We start from the raw sequence: 15,132 nt of genomic DNA, 5'->3' as shown, positions 1-15,132 counted from the left end.
GGGTTAATCCAGGGAGCAGTGGACTCTGCACCCCCTTCCTCCCTCCTCCAAGCCTGTGGAGTCCTTTAATCAAGTAGGGTGCTGAAATTCCAGCTCTGAAATGCCGCCTTTGTGCTGGCGTCCAGGCGGCCGCCCCGGAGTGCGGGGTCACTTTCTCGGCCCCGATTCTCTAAATGGTCTCTTTGTTCCTGCTGGGCCGCTCAGTATCAGATGTGATTAAAGGGAGATGGGGTTTGGGCGGGGGAAGAGAGAAGGGGCTGAGAGAGGGAGTGGGGGGTTAACCCTTAGGGGATAGGGTGTAGGGGAGATAGGAAAAAGGGTGGCTTTCCTCCTGTCTCCTCCTTCTCTTTCATGGAGTTGGTCCCTTGCTGCTCAGCTGGCCAGGCCCGGGCATAACCTCTTCAGTTCTCTCCAGAAACATCCCGCCCCATCTCTCCGCACATGGAGCCACTGCCTTACTGAGGCCCAAGCACATCCAGAACCTTAGGTCTAAGGGGTGAGCACAAGCCAGGTCTTCCGACTTCTCCAAGGTCATTCGTCCTCTGGGGCCATTTTGCCTCCTCCCATATCCCCAGTGACTTCCTAGTCCATCTTTATCTCTTGAGAGGCAGGGTCCTGGAGGTGGTGGTTTCATCTCAATGTTGCCCCTCCCTTCTGCCCTGCTGGCCCTGTGTCCACAGCCCTGCTGAGAACAGAAGCAGTGAACACCTGAAAATGGATAAACAAACAGCCTGCTTTTCAATAGGAGGGAAAGGGTGGGTTGTAAAAGTTATGAGCACCCATGGATCCCTAACAAAATTCTAGAATAGGTTGATGCATATTTGAGAACACATAGGTGATAAAGGGATCCAGGAGTTAGCAGAGTTCCTAAGAATATTGCCACATGAACCAAATTACCTTTTCTGAAAGGTTACTGGTCTGGGGGATGGAGGAATGCCACAGATACAGCAAATCTTGATCTTAGCAAGTCATCAGGGAGTCTTTTTCCATACAGCTTTGATGGGGAAGTTTGTACTTGTGATAGTTAGATTCAGAATTGATTGGACAGTCTTTCCCTAAGAGTGTGAATAATAGAATTGATGATGGAGAAGTATTTAGTGGTAGATACAGGACTGTCTCTTCAGCCTTTTTTTTTTATTAGTGATTTAAATGAAGATACTCAAATTTGCAGGTATATAAAGCTCAGAAGGAGTGCTAATAATAATAAGTTGGATTCAGAATTCCAAGACTGAATTTAGGTGGGTAAATGCTCAAATCCAACAAGATGCAAATCTGTAAAATCCTGCCTTTATCCACAACACAATGAAAGAAAACACCAGAAAACAGCTTGTATATAGTTTGGGGTGATCTGACTCGGCAGCAGATATGTCTGCAAGAGCAGGGTTTTGTAGTTACCACTGAGCGTCATGGGAGCCAGTGGTTGTGGCTGAAGTTGCCAGAAGAGCCCACATGACACACCTTCCAGATGGGAGTGTGACCAGCCTGGGGGACGGGGCTAGTTCTTGGCACTAACTGCCTCATTCCACATCCTTATTGGGAGGTGAGGGATTGGAGCCCCCATATGGAAGAAATGGATAAGGTTGCTGGGGATGCTGGCCTGGAGTAGCAAAAGAAGCATCACTCCCAATGACCAGCAGAAGTGGGGCCTGCAAGCCATGGGCAGGGTGAAAGAGATGGTGGTTAAGAGCACAAGCTTTGGAGTCAGCTGGCTTCAGATTCTGGCACCAGCACTTCTCAGCATTAACCTCTCAAAGTCTCAGCTGCCCATTTAGAAAATAGGGATAACGAGTGGCCCTACTGTCTTCTAGGCCTAAATGACCTAAAATGCTTGGCAGAGCATTTGGTCAGGGAGCACTCCGTGCATGGGAGCTGTTACTGTTGTTAGGAGCCGGGTCTAAGGAAGACGAAACCACCAGAGCCTACCCATCAGTGGAACATGGTGGTGAAGAAGTTTCCCTTGTCTCTGAGGAGTGGCACAGGTTGGAATTCCGCTGAGGGGAGAACTCTTTGGGAATGAGCACTGAAGGATTAGGTTGCATGTCTGCTATCCTGGGTTTACACCCAGACACAGGCAGCTGCCATGAAGACTTGGCTAGATCCTGGAGCAGACCACGGTGTGTGTGTGTGTGTTGGTGGAGGAGGGGGCACTGCGAGAGAATGCCCATCGACACATCCTCGAGGACAGGCCTGCTGGCTGCAGACAGCCAGATGTCAGGCTTGACCCACCTCTTTCAAATACCTGTCCCTTGAATGCTTTCAAGCCCCACCTCTCTGTTGGGCAAATGAAAGGAGCTCCTTGGAAGGTGCTTTTGCTGAGCTCTAGCTAGAACAGCACATGGCCTGCCAGCAGAATGGGCCCAGCTGGGCTGGGACAGAGCTCCCAGCTGAGGCCTCAGCCTTGAGTACCCACTGACCTCACTGGGATGCCAGTTTTCCCAGCACACTGCACAGCCCCCAGCTTCTCAGGGGAGACAGGAGACCTTTGGGTTAGCTGTCCTTTGCATTCCAGTCCTAGCTACTTCCAGAAAGCATTTGAGGAAGCACAAGTAGAGGGATAAGAGACCAAGAGACAGGCCAGGTCAGGCCCACCAAGCAGGTAACCGGAACCTTTAATTTTATTATGTGGAATGCTTAATGCAGAGTTAATAGGGGCTGGAATACCTAGGAGGGGGGAGAGGGGAGGGAGATCTACTGAGATAAATAACGGGGCAGTAATGAGTTACATGTAGACTGTGGGGCTGCAGAACAGGAAAATAGGGGCAGATAGAGCTACATACTTTATTCAAATACCACTGGGAGGCAAAGGGCAAAAGGCCAGGGCAGAATGTACATGTCAGGAATTCAGTGTCTTCAGCGTGCTGCCAGCAACCTGGGTGCCAGGCCCTGGGCCACCTCCTGGAGCTGAGGGCTGGGGCCTGAGCAGCTGTCATGCTCTGGGAAGCCCAAGGAGTTGGGGCTGACAGAGCAGGGACTACAGAGCCTGGCGAGGGGAGAGGGAGTTGGCAAGGAGCCTGGGAGGAAGGCTCTGTGAATTGTCTCTGAATCCTTTCCTGAAGCCCCTGCCTCCTCATCCGGGATGTGCCTCAAGGTCTGGGAGGTTGTAGTGAAGTAGGACCGGGGCACTCTTTCTCCGTTAGACAAAGAATGAGGTTCTTGGCACAGAATTGGATCTGGAGGCCTCTGTGCCAATTCTTCCCTGTGTTCAGAAGGGGAGGGGGCCCTGTGGGGATGAGGAGACCTCCCTCTGAGACCACCCCACCCTGGGCTGTTCAGAGCTGTCCTTAGCCCCTGAGGGGCGGACAGAGCGCACTGTAGGCACTGACGCAGGTCTCTGACTGGCTTTGATCTTAGGCACGTGGCACAAGTGGCTCGGGTTACATCAGACCCCTCATTCTCCATGAGAGAGTGAACATGGGCACACGATGTGGCAGGGCCTCCGATTCCCATCCGACCCTGGATGCCTCCTCCACTCTCCGAGGAGGGTGAGTGGGTCTTTTTCAGGTCCTGGGATGAGGGTCATTCCTGGGGGGAAGGTGCAGCCCCTCATCGTTCAGTTCTAGGGGCGACAATCAACCTCCTTCTCCTCTGCCCAGCCTAGTAGCCCAGGGCTTGGCCTGGGTTGGAGCCTGGATAGGACGGGGGGAGTCATCAAAGGCAGTGAACCAGACAGAAAGCCTTCCCTCAGCTGTCAGCCTCTGCAGCCTCCTCCACAGCCACCACCAGGCCTGAGATGGGTGAGGAACAGGGCGCAAGGGCTGGGGGAAGGGGCGTGCTACCCAGAGGGGCCGGGCAGGCTGGTGATGACAGGGCCCCCTTTAAGGCCGGGACAGCGTCGTATATACTGGCTGCTCCCAGTGTGTGGGGCTGTGGGACTGGGGCCCTGAGGGGCTAGGGTCAGAGATGGCCGTGTAGAGTGGCCGCTGCGAGGGCCCCATGTAGGAGAAGGCCGAATAGAGGCCAGAGGCCTGGCCTGAATGGCCATAATAGGGTCCTGAGGGCTGATGGTCAGAGTAGTCAAACTGGGGACGGGAGATGGAGGGAAAGGTGGAGCCGTAGTGGGGCAGGCTGAGGGAGGTGTAGGCGATCTGCGAGGTGGAGGGCTGGTCGGTGTAGTGTGGGGGGCCCTGGGGCCCTGCGGTCTCCGTCTTCACCTGGGCTTTGGCATCCACGCCGGGTGGCGAGACCGTGGGCAGAGCCACACCTGGTGGCTTAGAGATCCAGGCGGAGTGTCCACTGGCCACGGCCAGGGCGCTGCCCAGCCCATAGCCAGCTGCCGAGTAGCTGCCCACGTGGCCCGGGTGCCCATTGGGTGGCAGGTACTGGTCCAACTCGGCCACATCAAAGGTCTCCATGTTGGACATTACCTCGTGGCTGATCTCACCGATGTCCACGTTGCCGAAGTCGATGTGAGGTTTCCCGCCCTCCCCCAGGGAGCGCCCATCCCGCTTGGGGTCTGCCTTGCCCGACTGCAGCTCTGTCTTTGGGGTGGTCGGAGGGGTAGGTGGGCCATGGCTCTGGCCTGGGTGCAAGGGAGACAGAAAGAAAGTGGGAAGCAAGGTCAGAGACTCCTGGATTCTGATGGTTCTCTGTCAGAAAAGATGCCTCCAGGAGGCTGGGGACGGATCACTGCGTGACCTTGTAAGTTTTACAGGTTTGGGCAGCCCAAGTTGGCACCTCCTTCTGTAATGGGCTAGGGCTGGTCTCCAGTTGTTTCTGAAATTTCCCATTATTATTATTTTTTGAAATTTCCCATTCTGAGGTGTGTATCCTACCGCCCACTCAGAGCAGGACTCCCTCTGTCACCCACCTCTGGGAGGGGCTTGCTGCATTTTGGAAAAGCTTCCCTGGGAAGTTGGTCCTCATATCAACTGCAGTCGGCTTCCCCCACCTGCTCCCACTGTCTCTTAGCTGTCTTCCCTGACAGGTCTAGCCCACCGGTCTTCGCTCGCCTCTTTAGCTTACGAAGTTGCTGCCAGTTGCTCTTCTTGCTGCTGACCTCACCAGCCCTCACCACCACTGACTGCTTCACTTTTGCTAGCTTGTCTGTGCCTCCTCTCTCCACCCCCACCTCTGGCCCCCACACAGCCATGTGTCCCCTCCAGCCCCATCAGTCCTCCCAAAGGCGGCTCAAGTGGCCTTCACTCCAGAAAGCCTTTCCTCTGGCTCCGCCCCACTGGTCACATGCTTAGCTGTGCTGCCCCTCATCCCTCCAGCTGCCTTTCCTTGCTTGATCAGGAGGACACCTAGATAGCTGACTTGCTCCACCCCTGTTCCTCTCTTTTCTCATTCACGTATTTGCAGCAAATGCTTAGGGGGCACTGTGCCAGGTGCAAGGCCTACAACCATAAATAAAGTAGATCCTATCCTTACAAGCTCAGAGGCTCAAGGGAGGATCCAGAGATGCACACAGGACTGGAGGGCAGTGTCAGAAGTGACAGGATGCGCAGAGGGCTCAGGAGGCTGGAGAAGGAAGCCACCCACCCTGCTCCAGGTTCTTACTGAAGAGGGGTCACTGAGCTGGGCCTTGAAGGCTGAGAAAAAGTCCATGCCCACAGTTATATCCTGAGGTGGCTGTGTGGAATGTGGTCCAGGGTCATGTGTGTGTGTCTGCTAATCTCTGAAGGTAAGGCCTACATGTGTATGGGAGAGATGGCTGGACTAGGGACCCCATCGGAGACAACGTGTCCATGGCCTATGAGACCTGGGGTTCCTTGGGGGCCAGCCTATATCTCCCCTGTCAGAGCAGAAGCAATGCCAGGTCCTGCACTGGCCAAGTGCTTCAGGTTTGCATAGATCCTCTTGGATTTGATTCCTGGCTCCGTCACTTCCTGTGTGATCCTGGGAACATGCCTATCTTCTCTAACCTGTTTCATTATTACCAGAACAGAGATGATACCAAGCAGCTCAGACATGGCCTCCTTCTGGAAGGTGCAGGCTTTATGCACTCATGTTTCTTCTTCTTCTTCTTTTTTTTTTCACTCATGTTTCTTCTGCATTCACTTGTTTTCATCTCTGCTCCTCCCACTAGATGGTGGACTCCCAGGACCAGGGAGCTTCTCTTGTTGCTGCCCTTGGTGTCTGCTCCCAGGTCTGGCACAAAGGAGGACTTGGGGTGTGTCTTTGGAGGGCAGAGCTGTGCTTATAGAGACTTACTGTGTGCCTGGCCCTCTTTATGGCATTTATTTCTTTTTTCTTTTTTCTCTCTCCCCCCCCTTTTTTTTTCTTTCTCTATGGCATTTAGTGCTTTCTACAAACAAGTGAGGCCCCGGAGTCCGGCTGCCTGGGCTCCGACTCAGCTGTGTCCATTTTCTCATCTGCTACACAGCTAAAGTCTGAGCCCAGGCAGGGTGGCTGCTTCTTCATTCAGAGTGATTGAATGAGTTAATATACATAAGGCAATTAGCAGGGCACCTGGTGCACAGTAGGTGCTCAGTTAATGTTAGCTGCTATTTTCATTAATGAAAATGCAACAAGATGCCCTAAGTCTGGCCCCTCCATGGCATGTGCTCAACATCACATGCTGTGCCTACCCCATCAGACTGGGAGGCCGGAAAGAGGCAATGATCTCTCTCCTCCATCTCATCTCCCATTTCTCAAAATCATCCTGTCTCTGCTTTTCCTGTTGCCTCACACCCCTTGACCCCCACGGCCTCCCTAACTGGCCTCTTCACTCAGCAGCAGTGCTCTCTTCCATCAGCCAGAGCCATCTTGCCCAGCCACTTCCTTTGGCGCTTGAGTCCCCACTGAGCTCCCTCTGGGCCGCAGCACCCCAGCTGGGGCCCTGGCGCAGCCTGGTGAGCCTCTCTAGCACCTTGCCCAGGGAGGTTGTGGGCATGAGACTCATGGCAGCTAGCCCTTGCCTTTCCTTAGTGCCCAGGCTCTCCCCACCCACAGCTGGTCATCAGCCCAGCGCTCACCTGAGGGGTGCTCAGGGTTCCCGTCTGACATGGGGGAGCCTTCGCCGGGGTGCCGGTGGTCCAGGTGGGCGCTCTTGTAGTGGGCCTGGATGGCGGCAGCCCCGCCCTGCTCGGCCTCCCCTCCAGGACACTCTGACTCCCCCTGGGCCGCCTTCCCATTCTTCCGCCTCCGGGGCTGGTACTTGTAGTCCGGGTGGTCCTTCTTGTGCTGCATCCGGAGCCGCTCAGCCTCCTCAATGAAGGGGCGCTTGTCACTCTCGTTCAGCAGCCTGGGGTGGCACAGTTGGGGGGAGACAGCAGAAGGGCTGCTGTGAGTATCTGCCCTCAAACAAATGAGGTCCCAGGATGGGGAGCCCAGAGGGCAGGCAGGGACCAGGGCAGAGGCTTGCTCTTTGATTTACAAACTAAAAGACATGAGGCCCAAGGAACTACAGGCTCAGAAGGCTGGGATCTCTGTCCCTAAACTCTCAGGGGCTGAGTGTGAGAGGGATCAGCCTAATGTTCCTGGCAGCCCTGACGATGGAGTTAGAAGTAGGGATAGAGCTTCTGTGTTTTTTGTTTTGTTTTGTTTTGTTTTTAAATTTTAATTTATTTATGATAGTCACACACAGAGAGAGAGAGAGAGAGGCAGAGACATAGGCAGAGGGAGAAGCAGGCTCCATGCACCGGGAGCCCGACGTGGGATTCGATCCCGGGTCTCCAGGACCGCGCCCTGGGCCAAAGGCAGGCGCTAAACCGCTGCGCCACCCAGGGATCCCCCCCCCCCTTTTTTTTTTTAAGATTTATTCATTTATCTGAGAAAGAGAAAACACGAAAGTGAGGTGGGGGTGGGGAAGGACGAGCAGACTGCCCTGAGTGAGGAGCCCATGGGTGAGGCTTAACCCCAGGAGCCACGAGAAGCTTACAACCTGAGTCAAAACCAAGGGTCAGATGCTTAACCAACTGAGCCACCAGGCACCCCAGCAATAGAGCTTTTGAGGGACACAGAGCTTCAGTTCAAGGAAAGGAAAACTTTTTCATCATCAAAGCTGTCTGCAGGTAGAGCTGGCTGCCTCCTTAGGGGGTGAGCTCCTTGGGGCTGGAGGTATGCAAATCAAGAAACAGAGTAGTGAGGGGGAAGAGCCTAGTCTCTGCTACTGGCTAGTTGTGTGACTATGGGCAAATCACTTCTATGAGCCTTAGTTTCTTTGCTTATCAAATGAGGATAATAATGCTTACTTCACTGGGTGTGGGATTGGCCAAGGTGCTGTGTGTGAAGCACTTTGCATGGGGCCTGGGGATGGAGGGTGGGCACCTTGAAAAACAGGTACTGTTCTAATACTCCTAGGGGGGCTTGAACAGGAGCACCTGGGGTGGGCCCTCTCAACTCTGGAATGCTCATTTTGTGAATTCCAGGGTGATGTGGCTGAAGGGGCTGGATAGGAGTCCCCTTCTTTATGTGGGGTCATGGCATCTCCTGGGGGAGATCCTATCTCCTCGTCCAGGACGTGACAGAGGGTAAAAGAAGCTAGACTTTCTTCCCAGACCCTCTCCCCAGTCTGAGACCAGCTATGGAGGACAGCCCTGAAGGCAGTCCTGGGCCAAGGCTGAAGGATGGTGGAGGGGGGGTGATGGTTAAAGTTTGGCTGCCCCAGGGTGTGTGGGGGCAGGATGGGGTACCTTGCAGAGGTTCTGAGGGCAAAGAACAGACTCATAGAATCCTAGATGGGAGGGACTCTGTGGGCGCGGCTCTGTCCCTCTGCCCAGAGGGCCTCTCTCTCCAGCTGCCCACCCCTCCCCAGTGGGTACCCTCCCCCCCCCCCCCAGTCAGCAGAAGGCCTAGCCCTCCTGCCCAGGATGGGAGGGGGTGGTCATACCAGGCACCTCCTAGCCGGCAGTGGCATTCTTGTGCAGCTTAGCCTCCCCCGGCTGCCCCCTCCCCCCAGGCTGCCAGAACCCAGCCCCAACGAAGGTCTCTCCAAGCATCCCTCTAGCTGAATGATGGGATGAAGATCCCAGACCAGCGCCTCTGGGGTCAGGGAGTGGGCTGCAGCCTTCCTCCCCCAGCCATTGCACCCCAACTCCCCCCAGCCAGGCCTCAGGGAGGCGGAGTGGGCAGGGCAGGCCCTGAAGGGGTGTGTGTGTGTGTGTGTGTGTGTGTGTGTGTTGGGGGCAGGGAGAGAGCTGCCAGAGAGCCCAGAGCAGGCTCAGCCCGCAGCCAAGGGCCCCAGCACAGAGGCTCTGGAACAGCTGGGGACACTGGGCTTACTCTCCTACCCAAACCTTCCTGGTGCCTTCTGTCCCGCTGGCAATTGGGCGTGAATCAGCAAGAAAACAGGGGGGGGTGGAGGGAAGGGGAGCCTCAGAGTGGGGGCACAGGCCAGAACACAGGGAAGACTCCAACACAGCACCCACTGTCACCTCCCAGGCTAGTTCCCTGCAGTACCCTAACCTTTTTTTTTTTTTTTTTAAGATTTTATTTATTTATCCATGAGAGACACACACACACACACACACACACACAGAGGCAGAGACATGGGCAGAGGGAGAAGCAGGCTCCATGCAGGGAGCCCAATGTGGGACTTGATCCTGAGAGTCCAGGATCATGCCCTGAGCCAAAGGCAGGTGCTAAACCGCTGAGCCACCCAGGGATCCCTGCAGTACCCTAACCTTGACAGAATTCTGACTCCAGACCCTCCCAGCCTCCACCCCAGCCCAGTGCTTCAACTGTCTCTCAATGGCTAACAGCTTGGCTAACGAGCCTCCAAGCTGATCCCAACATCCTCTAACCTCAGCTCTGTTCACTCTCTCCTAACCCCAGACCCATCCTGCCCCATCACGTAATAAATCATCTCACATCTAATCTTGATCCCAGCACCAGCCTCGCTCAGCATTGCACCCCCTACAGCCCCCCACCCCAGGTCACCCGGGGCTCTAACTGCAAACCTGCTCCTTATTTGTACTCCACCTGGCCTCTGGCTTCTAGGTCTCTAAGCTTTGGAATGAGGCCTGGGAGAAAGTACTGGTTCCCCCTGCAAACTGGAAACCCCACCTAAGGGGTCTCCCAAGGTGGGGCACCGCTGCTCTTCCTGTTGGGGAAGGGGCCTGTGGACTGGGGGGTCAGGAGAGACCCCAGTCGGTGACCCCCTTTCTAGTCTCTGGGCTCCAGTTACTCTCTCCAGGCAGGTCCACCAGTATACAACTGTCAGCATGTGACCAGCATGTAACAGTCCTTTCCCAGGCGGGCCCCAAAGGTTAGCCTGACCATCAGAGCCCACACACTTAGGAGCCAGGACCCGGACACGTGTGTGTGACCCTAACCTACTTACAGCACCCCAAGCAGTCTGCATGTCTTTCTCTTTTTGGATTTTTCAGGCCCTGTTTTCTAGTTCTGTCTGTCTAATGCACCCCCCTTCCTGGTGGCCTGGAAGGGATTTCAGGAGTCCCTGGAGAGACTGGCCAGCCCAGCCCATATCCAGAGGCCTCGAAGGGCCCCTACCCAGGATCCAGGGTTCCAGGATCCCACCCACTATGGGCATAGCCTTTAATAGTTGTCATTGTCCTGCTACCCTCCTATTCCTGGGGTTGGGTCCTCAGCAAGCAGTGCCTGCTTTCCAATCCTACAATAGATGGGCCCTTGGGGCCAATCAGTGGTAGCCAGAAACAAGTCCTCCTGAGGGAGCCCAGGGTTCTGGCCTGGGGGGACAGGGACAATGGAGGGTCCAGTCTTAAATCCTTCACAATGGGGTGAGGGAGAAGTGGAGGTCCGTCCTTGCTTTGATGCTGTCACTGAGCTGGTGCTGTGGTCTGTTCATGACCCCCAGGGCCTGTTCCATCTGCCTGTCTGTCTCCACCCTGGTTGTCTGTCTCTCATTTGCTCTCTTCCATACCACAGCACCAAGAGTATTGGCCTGGGCTGAGCCCTACCCCGGGGCAGATGGACCTTGGGCAGAGGAGCTAGCTTTGACCCCTGCTCTTGAGCAGAGCTGGAGCCTCTGAGTCTACACAGCAGGCTGGCCACTAAGCCCAAGGATGAGCAGAGCACTGAGCCCTGAGATGGAAAGGTGAAGGGGCACCAGGCTGTCAGCAAACACATGGCCAAGGATGGGGCCATGGGGCTGAATGTGAATCCCACTTGGACTCTTGGGGGGCCTTCCTGCTTTTCTTACTACCCTAAGCCTTTGGCCTTCTAGACCCAATCTCCATTATGCTGGGGCAGGCAAGGGCAGAGCGGCAGCAGGAGGAGGCCAGGCTCCTCTGAGAAAACCTGACTTTCTGAAACTGAGGTGTACCTCACTTCTGCTCTCCCCTTCTCTGACCTCCCAACCTCCCGACTGCACCTTAGAACAAAGGGGTGATCCGCACCTGTCATCAAGGACAGTGTGGGGGAAGACTACTAGACGAAGAGTCAGGAGACCCAGGTTCTGGCCCCACTCTGCCACCAGCTGTGATGTGGCCTTTACAGTCCCTGTACCTTTCTGGGCTTGTCTCTTGGACAGTCTAGTGGGGAATCAGGTGGCCTCTGCAGGCTCGTATCTCCTGGAGCCCCTGTTCTTTTGCTGAGCTGCCCAGGACGCCTGAGGTAGGGGGCTGTTGCCCTGCTCAACATATCTCAAGGGGCCAGGCTGAACCCCACACCTGAGCTGAGGGGTGCAGACTTCCTGCTTGGCCAACATGTTTTTCCCCAGAAGTTTGGGCTGGACCCAGGGAACCAGGGACTCTGAGGTGCCCTGGGTAGGAAGGGGCCAAGGTTTCCTCCTGGCCAGGGCTCTCGGCTCCAGCTCTTGTGCTGGTGGGGCAGGAGGTTGCTCAACGCTGGGTGGGGCCCTGGAAAAGAAGATGGCGCTGGGACTGGAGCAGGGAGGGCGAGAGAGGCAGGCCTGGCCGCTCTGGGACAGGGTGGGAGGGGAGACTTCTTTCTGGGTGTCCGCTTCCCTAGAGAATGAAGAGGCCCCCCTCCAACTCCTTGAAGGAGGGGAGGGTAAGGAAGGCACCAAGAAGGTAGCTGGGACAGGACAGGATCCTGCAGTCAGAGATTTGTCTTTGGCGGTTCTCCATCCCTCACTCTTTCAAAGACTCATGTCTGAATTCCTTGTTTTCCTCAAACTGCCCCACCTCCCACCCCTTCTCCATCTGGCTGCCTCAGTTTCCCTGCCTCTCCGGCTAGGGCTTCAGTTCTTTCCCGAGCATTTCTGGGGCATCCCCCTGACCATGGAACTGGTGGCAGTGGCACCCGTGAATGTGCCACTTCCCTGTGCCATCAGTGAAGACCTCCCCTCCCTCTTGCTTGCCCGCCCGCCTTCACTCCCCCAGGAAGCTCAGGCCCTTCGCCTGCCACCGACAGAATTCCAACCACGAGGGGGCGCCCTCCGGCCCGCTGCCCCGGGTGGGGAGCCTCGCCTTGGCCGCCGGAGCTCTAAGCCAGCGCAACCTCAAGGGGGTACTCGTGGGGGAAGGGCGGGCCGGATGCCCACCCCTGGTCTTCCAGGCCCATCAGAGCCGTGGCCGCCCCCCGCGAGAGGGGCCCGTCTCGCCTGAGCCCCCCCGGCAGCTAGGGGGCCCGCGGGAGCTCTCGGGGGCGCGTTGGGGCGCTCACCTCCAGAGCTTCCCCAGCGTCTTGCTGAGCTCCGCGTTGTGCAGGTGCGGGTACTGGTCGGCCAGCTTCCTGCGCGCCGCCTGCGCCCACACCATGAAGGCGTTCATGGGCCGCTTGACGTGTGGCTTGCTCTTGCTGGCGCCGTTGACGCGCACGGGCATGGGCACCAGCGTCCAGTCGTAGCCGCTCAGCACCTGGCTGACGGCCTCGCGGATGCACACGGGGAACTTGTCATCGTCCGCCTCGCCGTCCTGCTGCTCCTTCTTGACCTTGCCCAGCTCGCCTGGCCCCGGGCTGGCTCGCAGGCCCGATCCGCCGCCGCCGCCGCCGCCGCCGTCGGGCCCCAGCGAGGGCGCGCTCCCTGGGGACAGGCAGCGGGGCTCCTCGGAGCCCACGGGGCTCAGCTCCACCTCGGAGAGGTCCTGCTCCTCTGCCATGTCGCCCCCGGCCGCCGCCGCCTCGGCCGCCTCCCCGGGGCCCGCCGCCGGGGTCCTGGCGAAGAGTCCAACGCCCACCTGGATGGGAAGGAGGGCGCGGTGGAGCGGCCGTGCGCGCAGCCCCGACGGCAGCCCGGGACGCGACGCGGGCACGGCCCCAGGTGACGCCCGCCCGGCTCCCCCCGAACTCGCCAGAGCCCCTGGGGCCCGCGCACATGCCAGACCGGGGCTCGGCCTCCTAGCGCCCGCCTCCGCTGTCTTCCCACCACCTGGTCCCAACCGTCTCTTGGTGTGGGTGGGTTTGGGTTTTTTTAAACCTCTTTTTGGGTGGAGGTTTGTTGATGGAAAGGAAGAAAAACGGACTCTTTATTTTGCTCTAATCCTGGCTCCTGGGATTTCCCACCTTTTCTCTCACCTTTCCGTCTTCCCTTCTGCCTGCCCCTGATGGAGTGTGGAGGAGCTGGGTGGGGGGCAGAGGCGGGGGTCTCTCTCCACCCACGCCCCACCGCAGGGTCCCAGGCCCGGCCCCAGGAAGGCAGGAGCGGATGAGCGGGCTGCGCACTCACCTCCTCGGACCGCTCCTCCAGTCTGGGGCTCGTCCTTAGGAAGTGGAAAACCGTGTCCCAAGGTGTGCGGTCCAGCTCGGGGCTGGGGGGTGACGCCGGGGGGCTGGGAGGGAGGGGCTGGGGGGCCCAGAGCCTCAGGCCACGGCCTCGCTGGGACGGAGCCTGAATCCTCACCACCAGCCACCCTGGCCGGACAGCCCGAGACTGACTGAGCACTGAGCTGCCGCCGAAGGCTGGGAAGGAAGGAGGGGGAGAAGGGGAGGGGGAGGGGAGGGAGGGAGGGAAGGGCAGAAGGTGGAGCCTCCAGCGCTGTCCTTCATCCCCAACACTCAGGGCTCCTCCGCCAGGCCCCCCCACCCCAGCTCTGGGTGCTGCTGTCCCAGGCGGCTCCTGGGGCCTGGGCTTGGTCAGGGAGGTGTAGGAGTGGGGGTGCTTGGGCCAGGAAGGCCAACGGGTGCAGGTGGGCAAGCTCAGAACCTGTTGCTTACAGGGAAATTGGGCCCAACTGGGACCCCCAGCCTGTGCCTCAAGGCGGTGGGATGGGCAGGTGGCAAAGAATTGGGGCTGGATGAGGAGAACACCAGTGAAGGTTCCCTGGCCATCTAAGGGCGGCTGGCCTGCGTTGCTGGTTTAAGACCTCTTATGGAGGGAGTGCCTACTGTGGCCAGAGGGAGGCTGCTGCTGCTCAGCCTGCCTCACCTGCCTCCCACCCCAATGCAGGCTGCCCTCCGCTCAGCTCATATGGCCAGAGAGAGAGCACTCAGGTCCATAGCTGGTGAGGCAGAGGCAGCTGGATAGCCCCCACCCAGGGCAGAGGCCCCAGCTCCACACCTGGGCCCTTCTCAGACACGGAGCACAAATGAGGGCTGGGCTGGCTCAAGGTAGAGAGGCAGGATTGAAATTCCTAGGAGGCTGGCCATGGGGCTGGGCTGGGGGTCCTCTTCAAGTAGGGGCCCCAACTCCCTCTGCACTGGGCTCATGCTCTCTTGGTGTGGGGGGGTCTCAGTCCAGGTTGCAGGATGTCCTGCACTCCCCTACCTTGAAAGGGTAGGCAACTCCCTGCCTCCCACTCCCTCCTCTCTGCCCACTCCTGTCCTCAGCCATCTCCCCAGTGGGGCGACCTCTCTCCTTTTTCTCTCCTGCCAGTCACCCAAGGCTCCGTTTCCTCTCCCCTTTCCCAAGTCTCTCCCCAGAGGTCATCGCCCCTCTCTCCTCTCAGAGGGTGGGTATGGAGGCAGAGGTGCGGCTGGGCACTGAGGGGCAGATGGAGCCTGGGCCACGCTGATGACCACATACACTTCTGAGCCGGGCAAGGCCCTAGGCCCACCCCAAGGGAGTCTGTCTGGAGTGGGGCTGCAGAAGGGGTCTAGGAAAGACCTCGTGCTTGGGAAAGGCCAAGGGGGTGGAGGGGGTGGAGGGGGTGGGTAATGGGACACAATGAGGTAGTCACACGAGGCAGAGGCATGTTGGGGGTGGGGGGAGCGGACATTGGAACACACACACACACACATGCTCGCACACACAACCAGCCAGACAATCGGGCCAGTGTGTCTGGGGCCTCGGAGCCCAGTGAATTAGGAGTTTGATAAGGGTTTTCTCTTTCTCTCGCTTGCCGGCCTTGGACAATCTCCCCCCAG

At 57.7% G+C, this 15,132-nt stretch overlaps 1 protein-coding gene across 1 annotated transcript; it reads right to left on the bottom strand.

Moving 5' to 3' along the window:
- Positions 1 to 2,764: 2,764 nt before the first annotated feature.
- On the bottom strand, positions 2,765 to 13,650 carry SOX10 (SRY-box transcription factor 10). Its single transcript, XM_055328569.1, has 4 exons — positions 13,496 to 13,650; positions 12,493 to 13,007; positions 6,918 to 7,186; positions 2,765 to 4,519 (listed from the first exon to the last, which is right to left on the bottom strand). Exons 2-4 carry the CDS (start codon positions 12,927 to 12,929, stop codon positions 3,816 to 3,818), a joined length of 1,410 nt encoding a protein of 469 aa, XP_055184544.1. The 5' UTR covers positions 12,930 to 13,007; positions 13,496 to 13,650; the 3' UTR covers positions 2,765 to 3,815.
- Positions 13,651 to 15,132: the final 1,482 nt, after the last annotated feature.

This window comes from Nyctereutes procyonoides, unplaced genomic scaffold (genome assembly GCF_905146905.1).
Source record: "Nyctereutes procyonoides isolate TBG_1078 unplaced genomic scaffold, NYPRO_anot_genome, whole genome shotgun sequence".
Lineage (NCBI taxonomy): Eukaryota > Metazoa > Chordata > Mammalia > Carnivora > Canidae > Nyctereutes > Nyctereutes procyonoides.
Note: the sequence above shows the minus strand (reverse complement) of the source record. Positions and strands in the feature narration are given on the sequence as shown.